The 16,757-nt window shown below is 38.8% G+C and overlaps 1 protein-coding gene across 2 annotated transcripts; it reads left to right on the forward strand.

Moving 5' to 3' along the window:
• The first annotated feature begins 245 nt into the window (after positions 1-245).
• LOC306708876 (uncharacterized protein) lies at positions 246-15,632 on the forward strand. Of its 2 annotated transcripts, none has more exons than XM_079176836.1 (4): positions 246-582; positions 10,319-10,790; positions 11,378-11,471; positions 14,819-15,632. In XM_079176836.1, exons 1-4 carry the CDS (start codon positions 367-369, stop codon positions 14,916-14,918), a joined length of 882 nt encoding a protein of 293 aa, XP_079032962.1. In that variant the 5' UTR covers positions 246-366; the 3' UTR covers positions 14,919-15,632. The 2 variants fall into 2 exon arrangements, with proteins under 2 accessions (XP_079032962.1, XP_079032963.1); XM_079176837.1 differs by lacking the exon at positions 14,819-15,632 and adding an exon at positions 13,722-14,018.
• The last annotated feature ends 1,125 nt before the right edge of the window (positions 15,633-16,757 follow it).

A 16,757-nucleotide genomic window follows, 5' to 3' on the forward strand; every position in this document is an offset into this window, starting at 1 on the left:
TACATTATGTACCTCTGAGGTGTAGTACAGTAAAAAGTACATTATGTACCTCTGAGGTGTAGTACAGTAAAAAGTACATTATGTACCTCTGAGGTGTAGTACAGTAAAAAGTATTAACAGAAAGTTAAAAACTCTTTTATTCTGAAAACCAAAGTTTCATTACAGTAACATCCTGCAGGGGCTTTTGTTTTGAAACCAGTCCGGAAGTGTTCGGCGTGTATCTGGTCAGCTGGTGAGGACTAGAAGCAGCTCAGTGTGTGTGTGACTGCTGATGACCACACACCGTCCTCCTCACACACACACACACACACACACACTAACACACACTCTCTACCTGTGTACCTTCTCCCTCATTAATCCTCCATCATGGACCCGGCCTTCATCATCACCGCCGTCATCTTCACAGCCGTCGCCGTTTATTTCGCTTCGTCGCTGCTGAAGAAGCCCGACGCCTCCTCCTCCTCAGCCGGGAACAAGAAGCAGAAAGTCGGCTACGGAGACGACGTCCCTCCGTCCAGAGCTCTGGGAGAACCGACTCCGGCTCCGGCTCCGGCTCCGGCTGTGGAGAAGCTCCCGGTGAAGGTAAGAGTCATCGATGAGTGTGAGAATACTCTTCATCAATTACAGCGATTCAGTTCACCAGAAACTTTTTAATCTTCTCTCACAAACCAACTCATTATCGAGTGTGTTAAGTTCACAGAAAACACGTTTATCATCCGCAAAGATGTTCATTATGAATATTAAAACATACATTAAATGAAATATGGTAAACATTAGATATGCATGTTGAGAAAAAATAGTTCTTATTTTCCTGACAAGCTTAAATATATTGAATTTGTTGTGACATTTAAGAGAAATATGGTTTTTATTCATATTTTATTTCTAAGAATGTTTAATGAATTGATTAATTGTTTCATCCCGAATCAAATCTTTGATATAGAAACACCCAAACCTGTCAACGCCTCCCTCCAGAGACCCATTGATTTGTCAGATTTACAGAATATAAATAATAATAAATATATTTTTATATATATATATATATATATAAATACCAAATTCCTCTTAAATGTCACTACTAATTCAATATATTTGAATATTTCTATTGAATTTCCTGCGTTTTTTACTGTATTACCTGTTATCCAACTTAATGCATCTCATTATAATAACAATATTAAACTTCATAATACATAACTCATATGTACACCTCATACACTTTAAATGAACTGCACATGCAGGAGTAGAACATATATATATATATATATGTATATTTATTTATATTTTTATATATATATATATTTATTTATATTTGTATATATATTTATTTATATTTGTATATATATATTTATTTATTTATATTTTTATATATATATATATATATATATATTTATTTATATTTTTTTATATATATATATATATATATATATATATATATATAGAGAGCGAGAGATAACATGCATACCACTGATTAACTGTGGCTCAGTGCTATGTGACTGGGTGTGACTGGGTGTGACTGGGTGTTAATGGTGTCATTAGTGTTGAAGCTCTTTCAGGGTCAGAAGACTAGAACAACGCTACAAGAAGTCCATTAACCATTTTATTGCCGCGTCAGAAGCTATAAAACGCTGTTATTTAATAACTTGTATCATATTGTAACGATTAGCTCATCAATGGAGGAAGTCATGTGACATTTTGCATCCCCAGAAGTTGATGCCACACATTTCGTCCTCTTCATGGTGGAAGTTCAGATAAACAGAGGATCTGCTTGTTCACGCAGTGGCAGTGTTTCTCCCTCCTGATGCATTTGAATGTTACTTTGATTAGAAGCTCACATGCAAAATGTGGTTTTCATTTGGCTGCAGCCGGACCTTTAAAAGCCTGAAGAATGTGCCGACTGTTGCCGTTAACGTGCGTCTATATTTGGTGGCTGTCATGCTTCCTATATTTACACCTGTACATGTCGCCGGTGTCGCATGTCTGAAATGGAGAGACGGAGGCGACCACATGAAGCTTCATGTGAGGTTTCTGCTGACCCAGTTCTGAACCTGTTTACCAAGGACCCATCAGATACCAACAACAAAAAAGTATTAATCTGTATCGCATAAAAACACAATTCCAATGATGAGGAAATAAAATAATTTTATCATCTTGGGTTTTGTCCGTCGCCATCTTGGATTTGGACGTCACCCTCTTGGATTTGGTCGTCGCCCTCTTGGTTTTTAGCCGTCGCCATCTTGGTTTTTAGCCATCGCCCGCCCTCTTGGTTTTTAGCCGTCGCCATCTTGGTTTTTAGCTGTCGCCTTCTTGATTTTCAGCCGTCGCCATCTTGGTTTTTAGCCATCGCCCGCCCTCCTGGTTTTTAGCCGTCGCCCTCTTGGTTTTCAGCCGTCGCCATCTTGGTTTTTAGCCATCGCCCGCCCTCCTGGTTTTTAGCCGTCGCCCTCTTGGTTTTTAGCCATCGTCTTCTTGATTTTCAGCCGTCGCCATCTTGGTTTTTAGCCATCGCCCGCCCTCCTGGTTTTTAGCCGTCGCCCTCTTGGTTTTTAGCCATCGTCTTCTTGATTTTCAGCCGTCGCCATCTTGGTTTTTAGCCATCGCCCGCCCTCCTGGTTTTTAGCCGTCGCCCTCTTGGTTTTCAGCCGTCGCCATCTTGGTTTTTAGCCATCGCCCGCCCTCTTGGTTTTTAGCCGTCGCCATCTTGGTTTTTAGCCGTCGCCCGCCCTCTTGATTTTTAGCTGTCGCCATCTTGGTTTTTAGCCATCGCCCGCCCTCTTGATTTTCAGCCGTCGCCATCTTGGTTTTTAGCCGTCGCCCGCCCTCTTGGTTTTTAGCCGTCGTTATCTTAGTTTTTAGCCGTCGCCATCTTGGTTTTTAGCCGTCGCCGTCTTGATTTTCAGCCGTCGCCATCTTTGTTTTTAGCCGTCGTGATCTTAGTTTTTAAATGTCGCCATCTTGGTTTTCAGCCGTCGCCCTCTTGGTTTTTAGCCGTTGTGATCTTAGTTTTTAAATGTCGCCATCTTGGTTTTCAACCATCACCATCTTCAATTTTAGCCATCGCCATCTTGGATTTGGACGTCGCCATCTTGGTTTTCAGCCGTCGCCCTCTTGGTTTTTAGCCGTCGCCATCTTGGTTTTTAGCCGTCGCGATCTTAGTTTTTAGCCGTCGCCATCTTGGTTTTTAGCCGTCGCCATCTTGGTTTTTAGCCGTCGCCATCTTGGTTTTTAGCCGTCGTGATCTTAGTTTTTAGCCGTCGTGATCTTAGTTTTTAGCCGTCGCCCTCTTGGTTTTTAGCCGTCGCCATCTTGGTTTTTAGCCGTCGCCATCTTGGTTTTTAGCCGTCGTGATCTTAGTTTTTAGCCGTCGTGATCTTAGTTTTTAGCCGTCGCCCTCTTGGTTTTTAGCCGTCGCCATCTTGGTTTTTAGCCGTCGCGATCTTAGTTTTTAGCCGTCGCCATCTTGGTTTTTAGCCGTCGCCATCTTGGTTTTCAGCCGTCGCCATCTTGGTTTTTAGCCGTCGCCATCTTGGTTTTTAGCCGTCGTGATCTTAGTTTGTAGCCGTCGCCATCTTGGTTTTTAGCCGTCGCCATCTTGGTTTTTAGCCGTCGTGATCTTAGTTTTTAGCCGTCGCCATCTTGGTTTTCAGCCGTCGCCATCTTGGTTTTCAGCCGTCGCCATCTTGGTTTTCAGCCGTCGCCCTCTTGGTTTTCAGCCGTTGCCATCTTGTATTTGGACGTCGCCGTCTTGATTTTCAGCCGTCGCCGTCTTGGTGTAGCTTCGTTAGTGGCACATAAGATAAAATGTGAAGCTTTGTGATTGGCTGTTTAATAGTGAAAAGCACCCTGGGAGTCGTAGTTAGTCGGAGGACAACTAACCAGATTTCTACTTTTCTCCTCCTGCCGTATTAAATCGACTCTTCGAGCAGAATAAGATCACAACAGACAGTAAATCCTCCAGAACAATGCGGTGTTGGACCAAAACCTTTTCTCATCCTGGACAGAACTCTAGAGTCCCGCCCTCCTCTTCCTCTGACAGCCTTCACTGTCTGCATCACACAGCAGCAGTGCATCATGGGATATTTGTCTGTGTGCACATAAAGGAAGAGTCTGTGTTTGTGGAGACAAAGAGAGTCTTTGTTTCGTCTGTAACGACCGAAACATCAACTTCACCGTCAGACACGCAGTCAGTTTATCTGTTTGTGTTTGGATGATTAATATCATTAATTATAGGTCTAAGATATTCATATTAATTAATCTGTTACTTCAGCAACGTGTCTAGAAATAACAAACTTCTTTTTACACTTCCGTCTGAAATCAAGGACTAAATTGCAGATAAGAATATAAATTAGATTATAAATTAGAATACAATTTAGAATATTAGATTACAAATTAAAATATAAATTCTTTCAATTTATATTCTAATTTGTAATCTAAATTAAAATATAAATTCTTTCAATTTATATTCTAATTTGTAATCTAAATTAGAATAAACGTTGGAGCCCAAATTAGAATATAATATACTTTAGAATAATAGTTTAGGTTCCTGCCAGTAGCTTCAAACTGGTCTCTGCTGGTTGAAGGTTTACAGATTTACAACCTGAAGCTCTAAGTGTCTCTGACATTCATGTTCTTCACATGTTCTTCACGTGTTCTTCACGTGTTGTGCTGCGTCTCCTCTCAGGTTACAGCTGCTGCTCCGCTAAAGGTTGGAGGTCACAGAGCCGCATGTCAGACTCACGTTCACATGTTAAACTCTGTTAAACTCCTTTAAAGTTCTTCACCTGGAGAAAACGTGCTGACGTGAACTGGTAGAATAATCGAGTGTGTTTAAGGTTTCTTCATTCTTTGTGAGTGAGAACAGAGTTCCTGGAGAAGCAGCGCTCCTTAAAAGGACACGAGGGAGTTCACTGTTTAATAAAGGTGGAGCAGTGGAGGCAGTTAGTCTAGGTCATCTATATCATGTTATACGGTGTGTGTGTGTGTGTGTGTGTGTGTGTGTGTGTGTGTGTGTGTGTGTGTGTGTATATATATATATACTGTACATACATACAGGATACTCAGAAACTGTACAACATTATGATTCATGACCGTTCTCACAGAAGTCTGTCAAAGTAAGAATATACAAAGAAAATACATTTCTTGTTTGTCATAATTCCCAAATATTTTTATACTGACTTCAATTACCTGGCAATATTAAAAAAAATGTATTTGTGTCCTTAAAAAAATGTTATTGGAAATTCAAATATTTGGTCGAGTCAGATCTGGTTGTTATGGTCTGGTTCTGTCTGGTCTGGTCTGGTTCAGTCTGGTCTAGTCTGGTCCTGGTTCCTCTGCTCCTAAGTGCTCAGAGCTGTTTGCATCAAATCCAGGAGAAAACAATGACTTCATTATACAACATGGCAGCTGGTTCCTCCTCTACACCACATCCTGGTCTTTGGCCGCAGTGAAGCACAGGGTTTATATCCGTGGTGGCCGTCAGGGCCTGCAAAGCCTTCTCTGCTGGCCTAAACACAATCACAAAGTTATAGCTGTTTTATAATTTAATCATTTTTCATAAATACACAAATGCTCTGCTTCAGCACAGCTTGTTTTAAGGAGAGCTTTTATCCAATCAGATTCAGCCTCTGTGTCTCTAGGTAGAAGAGAGGCCCGATGCCCGCTACAGAGCCTTTGCAGTTTAAGTGAATGGGGACGATATTGTTGATTGTCATAGTGTTCAACCAATCAGATCTTTAGTTTGACATGTTGGGCGTATTCTTTGACGTGTCAGAGCTGCCCAAGTAGCCTCCTAAGTACGTCTGCATTAACGTGCGCCGTGATTGGTCAGTGGCCAGCATGACTTTTGTCAAACAGAAAGCTAGCTAGCAGATCTCCGTGTTTAGTAAGAGTTCAGGTTGAAACATATGTAAGAGACGTTATGACATTTTTTGCGTTTTGCTTGGTGTAGATTCTTTTTTTTTACCTAGCTGTGTTTTTTTAACACTCCATGGCTGAAGGAGGAGAAACAGATTTCTAGAGGACATTTCCAGAAAAGCTGGACATCGTATCAAAGGGTCGGTTGACCCCACAGCTAGCAGCCCTGACCCAGCATGGAGTAGGATTCCTGGCTGACAGCGTTGGAGAAGTGTTGCACATTTTATGGCTAAGAATTTGTTTTATTTGCAACTGAGCTCTTGGTGTTTGGAGCTACGCTATGCTAACCAAGGCAGCTACACGACAGGACACGCACACGCTACGTGCTTTTGAAAACGTTTGGAGAGGCCTGAGTGGATTTATAAATCAACGAACACGTTGGCAGGAGGACTGGCTGGAACTGACCCGCACCGATGTTCTGAACAACCGCGGTTTTAAACTCTTTGTTAACAAAGAAAGGAGGATGGACTTTGTCTTTAAGTGAACAGCAGCTGTGGTAAGTTAACTGCTTTTGCGTTTTTACATCTGCTGTTGCGTTTCTACTGTGTTCATGTGTCTATCGTGTCGTTTTTATGAATCATATGAATGGCTCGTGCTCTATCGCTGCAGCGCTGCTGAATTGATTCGTTGCTTTGTTGTCATATAAATATATGTGACTGGTTCTTGTGAGTTTGTTGTTGTCATTGTGTTAATTACTTTGATTTGGACTATATGCATTGTCATGCGCGGGGTTATTGTCCAGACAATTGAATCCATTTGGGCTGTTGTTTCCCCGCTGAGCTAGTTTAGCTTAGCCTCCCTGAAGACACCTGCGGTGCCTCAGCTGTTTTTTGTTATTGTTCCGGGTTCAGAGGTCACAAAGCCCAGTGTCTCCTACGTGAGCGCAGTCCACCGAAAACATTATATTTCCCACAATTTAAGCTTCTGCATTTTCCAAATTCACTAGTATTATTCAAAACGTCTGTAGCTCCGGACAGCAGACAGTCCTGCAGACGTTCCCTGCAGACCTTTCCTGCAGACGTTCCCTGCAGACCTTTCCTGCAGACGTTCCCTGCAGACCTTTCCTGCAGACGTTCCCTGCAGATGTCGGCGTCAGAGAGCTGAAGCTGAGATCAAAACAATGAGTCTGTGTTTACACAGAGAAGGAATCTCTCTGTGTGTTCTCTCTGTACTGAAACATGGTGGTTAGTTTACTTCTATTTATTCCTCAAAGTACCTCCGGTGTTTAATTCATGCCCTGAATTAAGTGATGTAGTGTTTATATCTACAGACTATCTCAAGAGTACAACCTAATGATCTTTATATCTCATTATCAGTGGTGGAAGAAGTACTCATGCTTTACTTTACTACAAATAGAAATACCACAGTAAAATTACAGAAGTATTGTTAAATTGTCTTTATTTGGTGTTTAATAATCTTTATTTGTTATCTCATAATCGTGATATTCTAACTTTATCTCTGATTTGGATTCACATTAGTATTTTCATTTTATTTCACCAGTTTAGTTTGTGGTCGTGGTAGAAATGCTTCATGTTCGAGATCATCGGCTGAGAGGAGAACGTTGCTCATGAAGGACTCACAGACATTTGATCCATTTAGGCCTTGGGTTGGACTAAGAATACAGTTTATCATCCTGCTGACTCATCAAATTATTTTATGAAGCTGCATTTAGCATCGTGACTCAGAACACTTTGTTTCAGCGAGTCGGCTCTCTGCTGTTTAGTTTTTTGGGTGTTTCGTGGCTCAGGAATTCAAAGGAAGTGTTTTGGGCTAAATGGATGCCGATCCGTTTAGTATGGTGTGAGGGATTAAGAGACTGGCCAGCAGCTTTAAACAGTCGGGCGTGATGCCACCAGTTGTCTCTCTAGTGTGTCATCAGCTGCAGAACTGTGGCGTCTGCTTAGCTTAGCACAAACACTGGAAGCAGGGGGGAGCTGCTAGCCTGTCTGATTTACATTGTTAGCTAATAAGCTAATCAACAATACATCCTGTAGTTGGCAGGTGAGAAGCCTAGAAGCTAAATCTAAGCTAAAGGGACCTGCAGGCTAACTTTAATTAGAGTTGGGTAGAAGCTAACTTTAAGCTGAACCTAACTATTAGCTAGAGGGACCTAGAAGTTAACTCTGAGCTAAAGGGGCCTGGATGCTAGCTCTTATAAGTAAAAGCTAACTTAAAGTGAAAGCTAACTCTAAGCTAAAGGGACCTGGCAGCTAACTCTAAGTTAACGCGTTTTAGAGGCTAACAGGACCAAAAACTAATACTGAACTAAGGGGACCTAGAAGCTAACGCCGAACTAAGGGGACCTAGAAGCTAACGCTGAACTAAGGGGACCTAGAAGCTAACGCTGAACTAAGGGGACCTAGAAGCTAACGCTGAACTAAGGGGACCTAGAAGCTAACGCTGAACTAAGGGGACCTAGAAGCTAACGCTGAACTAAGGGGACCTAGAAGCTAACGCTGAACTAAGGGTCCCTAGAAGCTAACGCTGAACTAAGGGTCCCTAGAAGCTAACGCTGAACTAAGGGGACTTAGAAGCTAACGATGAACTAAGGGTCCCTAGAAGCTAACGCTGAACTAAGGGTCCCTAGAAGCTAACGCTGAACTAAGGGGACCTAGAAGCTAACGCTGAACTAAGGGTCCCTAGAAGCTAACGCTGAACTAAGGGTCCCTAGAAGCTAACGCTGAACTAAGGGTCCCTAGAAGCTAACGCTGAACTAAGGGGACTTAGAAGCTAACGATGAACTAAGGGTCCCTAGAAGCTAACGCTGAACTAAGGGTCCCTAGAAGCTAACGCTGAACTAAGGGGACCTAGAAGCTAACGCTGAACTAAGGGTCCCTAGAAGCTAACGCTGAACTAAGGGTCCCTAGAAGCTAACGCTGAACTAAGGGGACCTAGAAGCTAACGCTGAACTAAGGGTCCCTAGAAGCTAACGCTGAACTAAGGGTCCCTAGAAGCTAACGCTGAACTAAGGGTCCCTAGAAGCTAACGCTGAACTAAGGGTCCCTAGAAGCTAACGCTGAACTAAGGGGACCTAGACGCTAACGCTGAACTAAGGGGACCTAGAAGCTAACGCTGAACTAAGGGGACCTAGAAGCTAACGATGAACTAAGGGTCCCTAGAAGCTAACGCTGAACTAAGGGGACCTAGAAGCTAACGCTGAACTAAGGGGACTTAGAAGCTAACGATGAACTAAGGGGACCTTGCTACGTAACTCTTCAGCTAAACACATCTTGATTTCCACGTTTTTCGTGGCATGAAACTATTTAAAATAGAGCCAAACAAACCATTAATTCAACTTCCACGTTTAATGTCGTGATTTATAAAGAAAGATAATAAGTCACGAGTTCTTCCTGAACCTGAGAATCCTGCTGTAGCATCGCATAGATGGAGAAACCAGATCTCCTGCTCAAATGTCAATCTGTGCAAACTCAACACTTTGAAAACAGACACAGACAGGTGTGTCTGTACAGAGCCAGTCTATACGTGTGTGTATATGTGTGTGTGTGTGTATATATATATATATATATATATATATATATACATACATACACACTATGTGAGCTGTCGGGGAGACGACAGGTCAGCGGACCCTGAAGAGGGTTATATTTGTCTTGAAGTCAACTGCAGGCGGCGGCTGATCCTCAACGACGATCTGCAACTGACAGTCTATCAGAGGTCAGAGGTCAGCGGTCCAGTCAGACTCAAGGCTTGTTAAATATAGAGATTTGACAAATGGTGAGTGTGAGGAAGTATTAAACATTGAAGGATAAGAACCTCTCAGCAGACGTCCGGTGGCTCATCACAGTGAACTGACTCGCTGTCAGAGCCACTGTGTCATGGAGCTGCTATGTCACCATGAATAAATGTCCCATGATGCATTGTAACGAGGACGAAACACAACATCACCTGTTGATGGACCGTTACAGAGCAACAGGTCTGGGCCTCACTTCAAGGCCTCGTCTTCAATGTGAACTATAATCTGTGATGTTTGATGAGAAGCTGTCCGTCAAACAGAGAACTTCACCAGCTCATCATCAGCATCATGTTTCTAAATATGGAAAACCAGAAGTATAACGGTGATCAAACAGACTGATGGACGGCGACATGGTGGTGAAACAGTCCCTGACCTCAGACCTGTTGATGAGAGCCGGTCCCTCCGGGGCTGCTGTTGGACCTTTGACCCCAGCACACAGCAGCTTTCTGGTTTCTGTCTTTGTGTTTGTGTTTGTGTGTCTGTATACGTGTGATCATTTATGTATTTGTGGAACTGTAGATCTGATATAAATGAAATAAAGTTTTCTAAAAAAAAAAGAAAAGTGGTTAGGAAAGGACGTTAGGAAGTAACTTTGAGACTCAGAGTGCTCACATGTTCCCTCGGCTGGTGGTTTTATTTCTTCTTCTGTCTTTCCAGGTTGTCCCAGAACCAGTATCAGCACCAGAACCAGTGAAAGTACCAGAACCCGAACCAGTGAAAGTATCAGCACCCGAACCAGTGAAAGTATCAGCACCCGAACCAGTGAAAGTACCAGAACCAGAACCAGTGAAAGTACCAGAACCTGTCCCTGAACCAGTATTGGCTCCAGAGCCAATTACAGTACCAGAACCAGAACTTGTCCCAGAACCATTTTCAGCCCCTGAATCTGAGCCAGAACCAGCTGCAGACCCAGAACTAGTATCAGAACCCGAACCTGTCCCAGAACCAGCTGTGGTGCCTGATCCGGAGCCCGTGGTCGAGTCTGAACCCGAATCTGAACCCGAGTCTGAGGAGCTTGTGGAGCAGTCCTTACCTGAGCTGATCCCTGGTTCTACCGAGGACCGCCTGCCAACCCCTGAACCTGACATGGAGGAACCAGAACCAGAACCAGAGACCATCCTGGACAACGGTAAGACTACTACAGACCTCCTCCTCACACTCAGGCTGCTTCTGTGTGCTCATGAAACCTTTAATTCTATTATATTATGTTATTACTTCTTCTTATTTAATAGATAAATGATATCTTCTGCTCTTAGTTCTGCGTCTTCAGCGTTAATGAGAACTCGTGTTTCTATCAGTCAGACGTCAGCAGCTGTGCTCAGAGATAACTTATCATCACGAGCTGCTGATCACACACACACACACACATCAACATCTATACACACACTTTAACATTATTATTACTATGAATGAGGCTCTTTGTGCAGCTCAACAACTGTTTAAAGAATCTGTCCCAGCAGCCGTGTGTGTGTGTGTGTGTGTGTGTGTGTGTGTGTGTGTGTGTGTGTGTGTGTGTGTGTGTGTGTGTGTGTGTGTGTGTGTGTGTTAACCATTCATTAGGAGGATTTTCTAAATGAACAACACAGTTTATCACAAACAAAAGTACAATATGTACCTCTGAGATGTAGAAGTATCATGGACTAGTACCTGAGTAGATATACTTGGTGTACTCAGTGTATATACTTGGTGTACTGAGTACTCTCTCTGTGTACTCAGATGTGGTTGCAGCTGAAGTGAAGTTCACTCCAGGAAAGAAACTGAGCAAGTTTGAGACGATGATGACGGAGGAGGAGATGGAGGAAGAGCAGAGGTGAGTTCAAGGGTTACCTGACCTGTGGTCCTGTGGCCGACGCGTCGTGTAGTATTACAAGAGTAAATGAAAAATACAAAAGTCTTTTAAGAAATTCAGTGTTTTAAAGGTTGTAATGTTGTACTTTCCATACTACTTGTATACAGTATGTACTACATACTTTGACTGTGTGGTAAAAGGTACTTTTACTGCAGTAAAGGATCCTTTTCTCTCAACTCTTCGTCCTCTTCAGGGCTGCAGGGAAACAAGAAGCTCAGCTCATAAAATAAAAGCTTCTTTTCAAAATAAAAGTCACAAACATGACTTAAATAAAACAAACTGTAGTTTTTATACTCTATGAAATACTTTATAGAAATATAAATATATCTTGTTATTTTAGCTGGTAACAGTTGATCAAAGCGTCTTGTAGCAGGTGAGCGCCCCCTGGAGGACAAATACAGTCAGTGCACCTGAAATACATTAGAAACAGAACTTATTATTATAACGGTCACAATAAACATAATAAAACAAAGACTATCAAATATAAATAAATGTAAAATATATGTACGTTTTTCAAATGAAAAGAGCTACACACAGCTGATATTATTGATTCATGAATAATAAATATTCTTCGACGAATATCTTCAGGATCACAAGTACTAATAAATTATTAAATATAATATATTATTATGACACCTGTAGATCTTGGTCTCACCTCTTGGTTTAACCTGTCGACCTCACCTGTCGGTCTCACCTGTCGGTTTAACTGTCAGTCTCACCTGTCGGCCTCACCTGTCGACCTCACCTGTCGGTCTCACCTGTCGGTCTCACCTGTCGGTTTAACTGTCGGTCTCACCTGTGGGTCTCACCTGTCAGCCTCACCTGTTGGTTTAACCTGTCGGCCTCACCTGCTAACCCTGCATGCTTCCTCTAACACCTCAGCTGACGGTGAGTTCTGCCGGTCGCTCAGATCTGAATCTTTTAACAGAAACTCACCTGGTGGTTGTTGTTGTTGTTGTTGTTGTTGTTGTTTTTATCTCCAGCTGTGAACTGATGTTGTTTACCTGTAACTGTGACATTAAGCTCTCTGATTGTCTGAGAAGTCTAACGAGTTTAAATCTCATTTTTCTGAAGAACCTGAACGAGTTCCTAAAATAACGTCTTTCTTTATAAACATTTTATTAATAACTGAACTCTTCAAGGTTTTTAACAGATAAGTAAAACATGCCTCAGTTCACTTTATATATTTATATATATTTATTAGTGCTGGGCAACTTAACGCGTTATTATCGCAGCGAACGGTGAACAGCTGTTTGTGTGGCGTCTCTTACTGTTTCCTTCCCCTACATTCCCCTGGGTCCTAAGTCCCTCCATGTACAGCTTCTTATCACCTTCTATGTACCAACGTACATTTATAACAAACACCACATGTTACGCTAATCAGTGTAGCATAGTGTCTGACCTACATACCAACAAAATAAATGATTCATTTAAATTATTGTTTTAGAGTTTTTAAAGTGTTTAGTTTGTAATATGTATAATAATCATCCATCCATCCATCCATCCATTTTCCTCCTCTTATCCGGGGTCGGGTCGCGGTGGCAGCAGGCTAAGCAGGCTGACCCAGACTTCCCTCTCGCCCGCAACGTTTTCCAGCTCATTCTGGGGGATCCCGAGGCGTTCCCAGGCCAGCTGGGAGTTATAATCCCTCCAGCGTGTTCTGGGTCTTCCCCGGGGTCTCCTTCCAGGAGAATAATAATAATAATAATAATCATATCATTTAGTTATCACTACTGAGAATTTAACAAACATAAAAACATGACGTAGATAGGTTTGCAGGTTTCAAGATGTATATTTAAATTCATCGCTGACTCATGAAGATAAAGTTGTGAACAGCGGCTGAATATCTATGATCAGAATAATTATAACTGTGTTATAACTGCTGCTGTGTGAAGAGAATCCTGCTGTTAACAAGAACCTGATGAGTTTAAAGTGTTTAGACCAAATGTTGTTGACCTTTAGTTCATAGAGCAGCACTTTAACATAAAAGAGCTCAACACACTACTTTAGATTCATTATGAACTTTGCGCAAAACAATGAAATTAATCGTGATTAAAAAATGGTAACGTTGCCCAGCAGTAATATTTATATATTTATATATATATATATAAATATATAAAAAATTACTTTATTATTGTAACTTCATGACGATGACACTGACAACAATAATTTCATAATTGATATTTAATATATTTAATGTTTTTGTTTCAGAGCTCCTGAATGAGACGTCGGATTCCTTCAGTCATCGTCTTCTTCTTCATCTTCTTCATCAGTGAGGAAGACGAGTTTTATTTCTGGGTTCAGAGTTCGTCTACAAACCAAAAAGTGCCTTCAGGAACCTTTGAGTTGAATTAACAGAAACTTTGAGCTTTTTGTGATTTTATTTTTTTTGATTAAATTGTGATTTCAATAAAGTTCAGTTAAAGAATAAAACTTTATTAATAAAATCCTCTCATCGTGTTTTGAGTTGAAATGTTTAAATATGCAATAAATGAATAAATGTGTGAAACCAAATGGATGTTTTTAGTTTTTATTTAAATCCAGTTGTTTGTTTTTGTTTTTGACTGAATGTAAAAATATAATAAACTCACATATGATCGTAGTAATAATAATAATACATCTTTCATAGTACCAATCGGAGGTACTTTTACTTTACTCTTTTTTCAGCACGAGAGTTTATCTTTGATTCAGAGAAATTCACATTTAAATATATTCAGAAAGTAAAACTGAAACAAAGTACTCAAAGGTTTACTTTTTTATACTTTAAAACTTTAAAAAAAGACTTTATTCTCAAAATAAAACTTAAAAAGAAATGTAAATAGTACAACATTCACCTTGAACATCTTAGAAGTTTTTAAATTACAACGTTCTTTCTTAATATTCTAATGTTCATGAAATATTTTGACTTGTTAAAATATTTCACCTATTTTCCCGAAATACCATAAAAACCATAAAACTTTATTCTGAAATTCAAAAAATGATCATAACTTTTTTTAAATTATCTTTATTCTAAAATATTAAACTGTTTTCCTTGAAATATATATATATATATTTAAAATATTTCATCTTTGTTACAATTTACCATAAAGAAATTACAAACTTTTGTTTCTATTATGTTACATTTAAATGTATATTTGATATTCTGTATGTTGATATATTGTTATGTTTTATATATATAAATATATATATATATTTATATAATTTATTTATAAAAGTTTCCTGTCATGTGACCTGCTGGTTATTTCTGCTCAGGTCAACACAGCTGACTCAGTGTGTGTGCGTGTGTGTGTGTGTGTGTGACTTCCCAGGGTGCAACAGGAGCAGCTGGCCGCCATCTTCCTGCTCCTGAAGGAGAACCAGGAGGTGACGGAGGACGTGGAGGAGCAGCTGAAGCTCTACTCCCTCTGAGACCAATAATAAAATGTTTTATTTATTAACTTTATCTCATTTATTTGTATTAATATTGGTTCAGCGTTTTGTTTAATTTACACATTAAAGTTATATTTAATTAATAAAAGTCTTATTTTAATATTATAAACATGATGAACCTAAAGCTGTATATTAATATTTAACATTTTATTAGTAATAATTTTATTCTCTTCATGTTTACTCTAAAAGTTGTGACGTTCTTCTTTAAATATTATAATGTTCATCTTGAACAATGTTCCATTTTATTCCCAAAAACTTTGTTCTCAAAAATGTATTCGAAAATATATTTTTAGGAAATTCGTCTCCAAACTTTTATACCGACTGTAAGTGTTGCATTTTGGGTAACGTAGTGTTTTCTAACAAAGTATTAAAACTATTAACATGTTCATAATGTTAATAGTTCATAAAATGACGTCATTCTTCTCTCAAAATAAAATGTTTTCTTTCCCGAAATATTACGAAATGAATCTTAATAATTTAGACTTTATTCACATTTTATCATTGTTGTTTTTCTTTGAGAGATTAATCTCAGGAATTGGATTCATACACAAACTGTAAATGCTGCATTGTGGGTACTGTAGTGTTTTCTCACTTTCTTTATTTGGTCACATGTTCTTTGATAAATCAGATTTGTGTGTTTATTAATTTAGAGTTTTTACGTTTTAAATGAATTGTGTTTTTTCATGACAATAAATAATTAAATATGAAACATCTGGACTTCAGATTGTGATGATTTTAAAATGTGAAGAAGAGACAGAAGAAGAAGAAGAAGAAGAGACAGAAGAAGAAGAAGAAGAGAGAGAAGATCTCAGTTTGTCCACTAGATGTCAGCAGAGTTCTGTTATTATTTATTATTTATGTATTTAGTTTTCTCTTCAGATATCAGAATATTAGTATTAGTATTGTTATGATAATAACATGACCATTATTAATAGATTAATTAATAATCATATTTTTGTTAAATTTGTTAAATTTGGAAATTTTGAAAAAGATGATTTCTAGTTTTCTGTGAATCCACTAATTGATTAATAGACTTGTTCATTAATAGACTTATTGATTCTATATATTACTTAGTTCATTAATATACTTATTGATTCTATATATTACTTAGTTCATTAATAGACTTATTGATTCTATATATTACTTAGTTCATTAACTTATTGATTCTATATATTACTTAGATCATTAATAGACTTATTGATTCTTGTATAAACTGTTGTGGAGTTTAATTGATAAATCATCATCATATTTTATGAACTCTTCAAATGTTTTGTTAAAAATCTTTAAAAATTTGTAAAATAACTAAACCTGTAGATGTAGAAATACTCAACTAAAGTACAAGTACCACAAATTTGCACTTTGCACATCAGTACTTGAATAAAAGAACTTAATTACACTTCACCAGTACTTTGTTGTTGTTTAAATGTAGTCGAGTGTCACAGAAAAGAAAACATGAAACTGCACTAAATAATAATAATAATAAGAATAATGATAATAATGATAATAATAATAATGATAATAATAATAATAATAATAATGATAATAATGATAATAATATTTTTATATTGACATTAAACACAGAATTTTACTTAGTTCAATAATAATCTAAAAGTAACGGATAAATGGTTAAAATATAATTAAAAAACATTTTTTAAATTACATATTTAATTATATTAACTTAAATCTAAAAAAGTGAAGTTCACTAGTAAAATGTAAAAAAGCTGCTAAATTATATGTATTATCATATTAATATTCAGAATTGGGATTAATTAATTTATGAATTTAAAAAATATTAAAATCTCGTGAACAATAAATAAA

The sequence above is a fragment of the Pholis gunnellus genome (assembly GCF_910591455.1).
Source record: "Pholis gunnellus genome assembly, chromosome: 17".
NCBI lineage: Eukaryota > Metazoa > Chordata > Actinopteri > Perciformes > Pholidae > Pholis > Pholis gunnellus.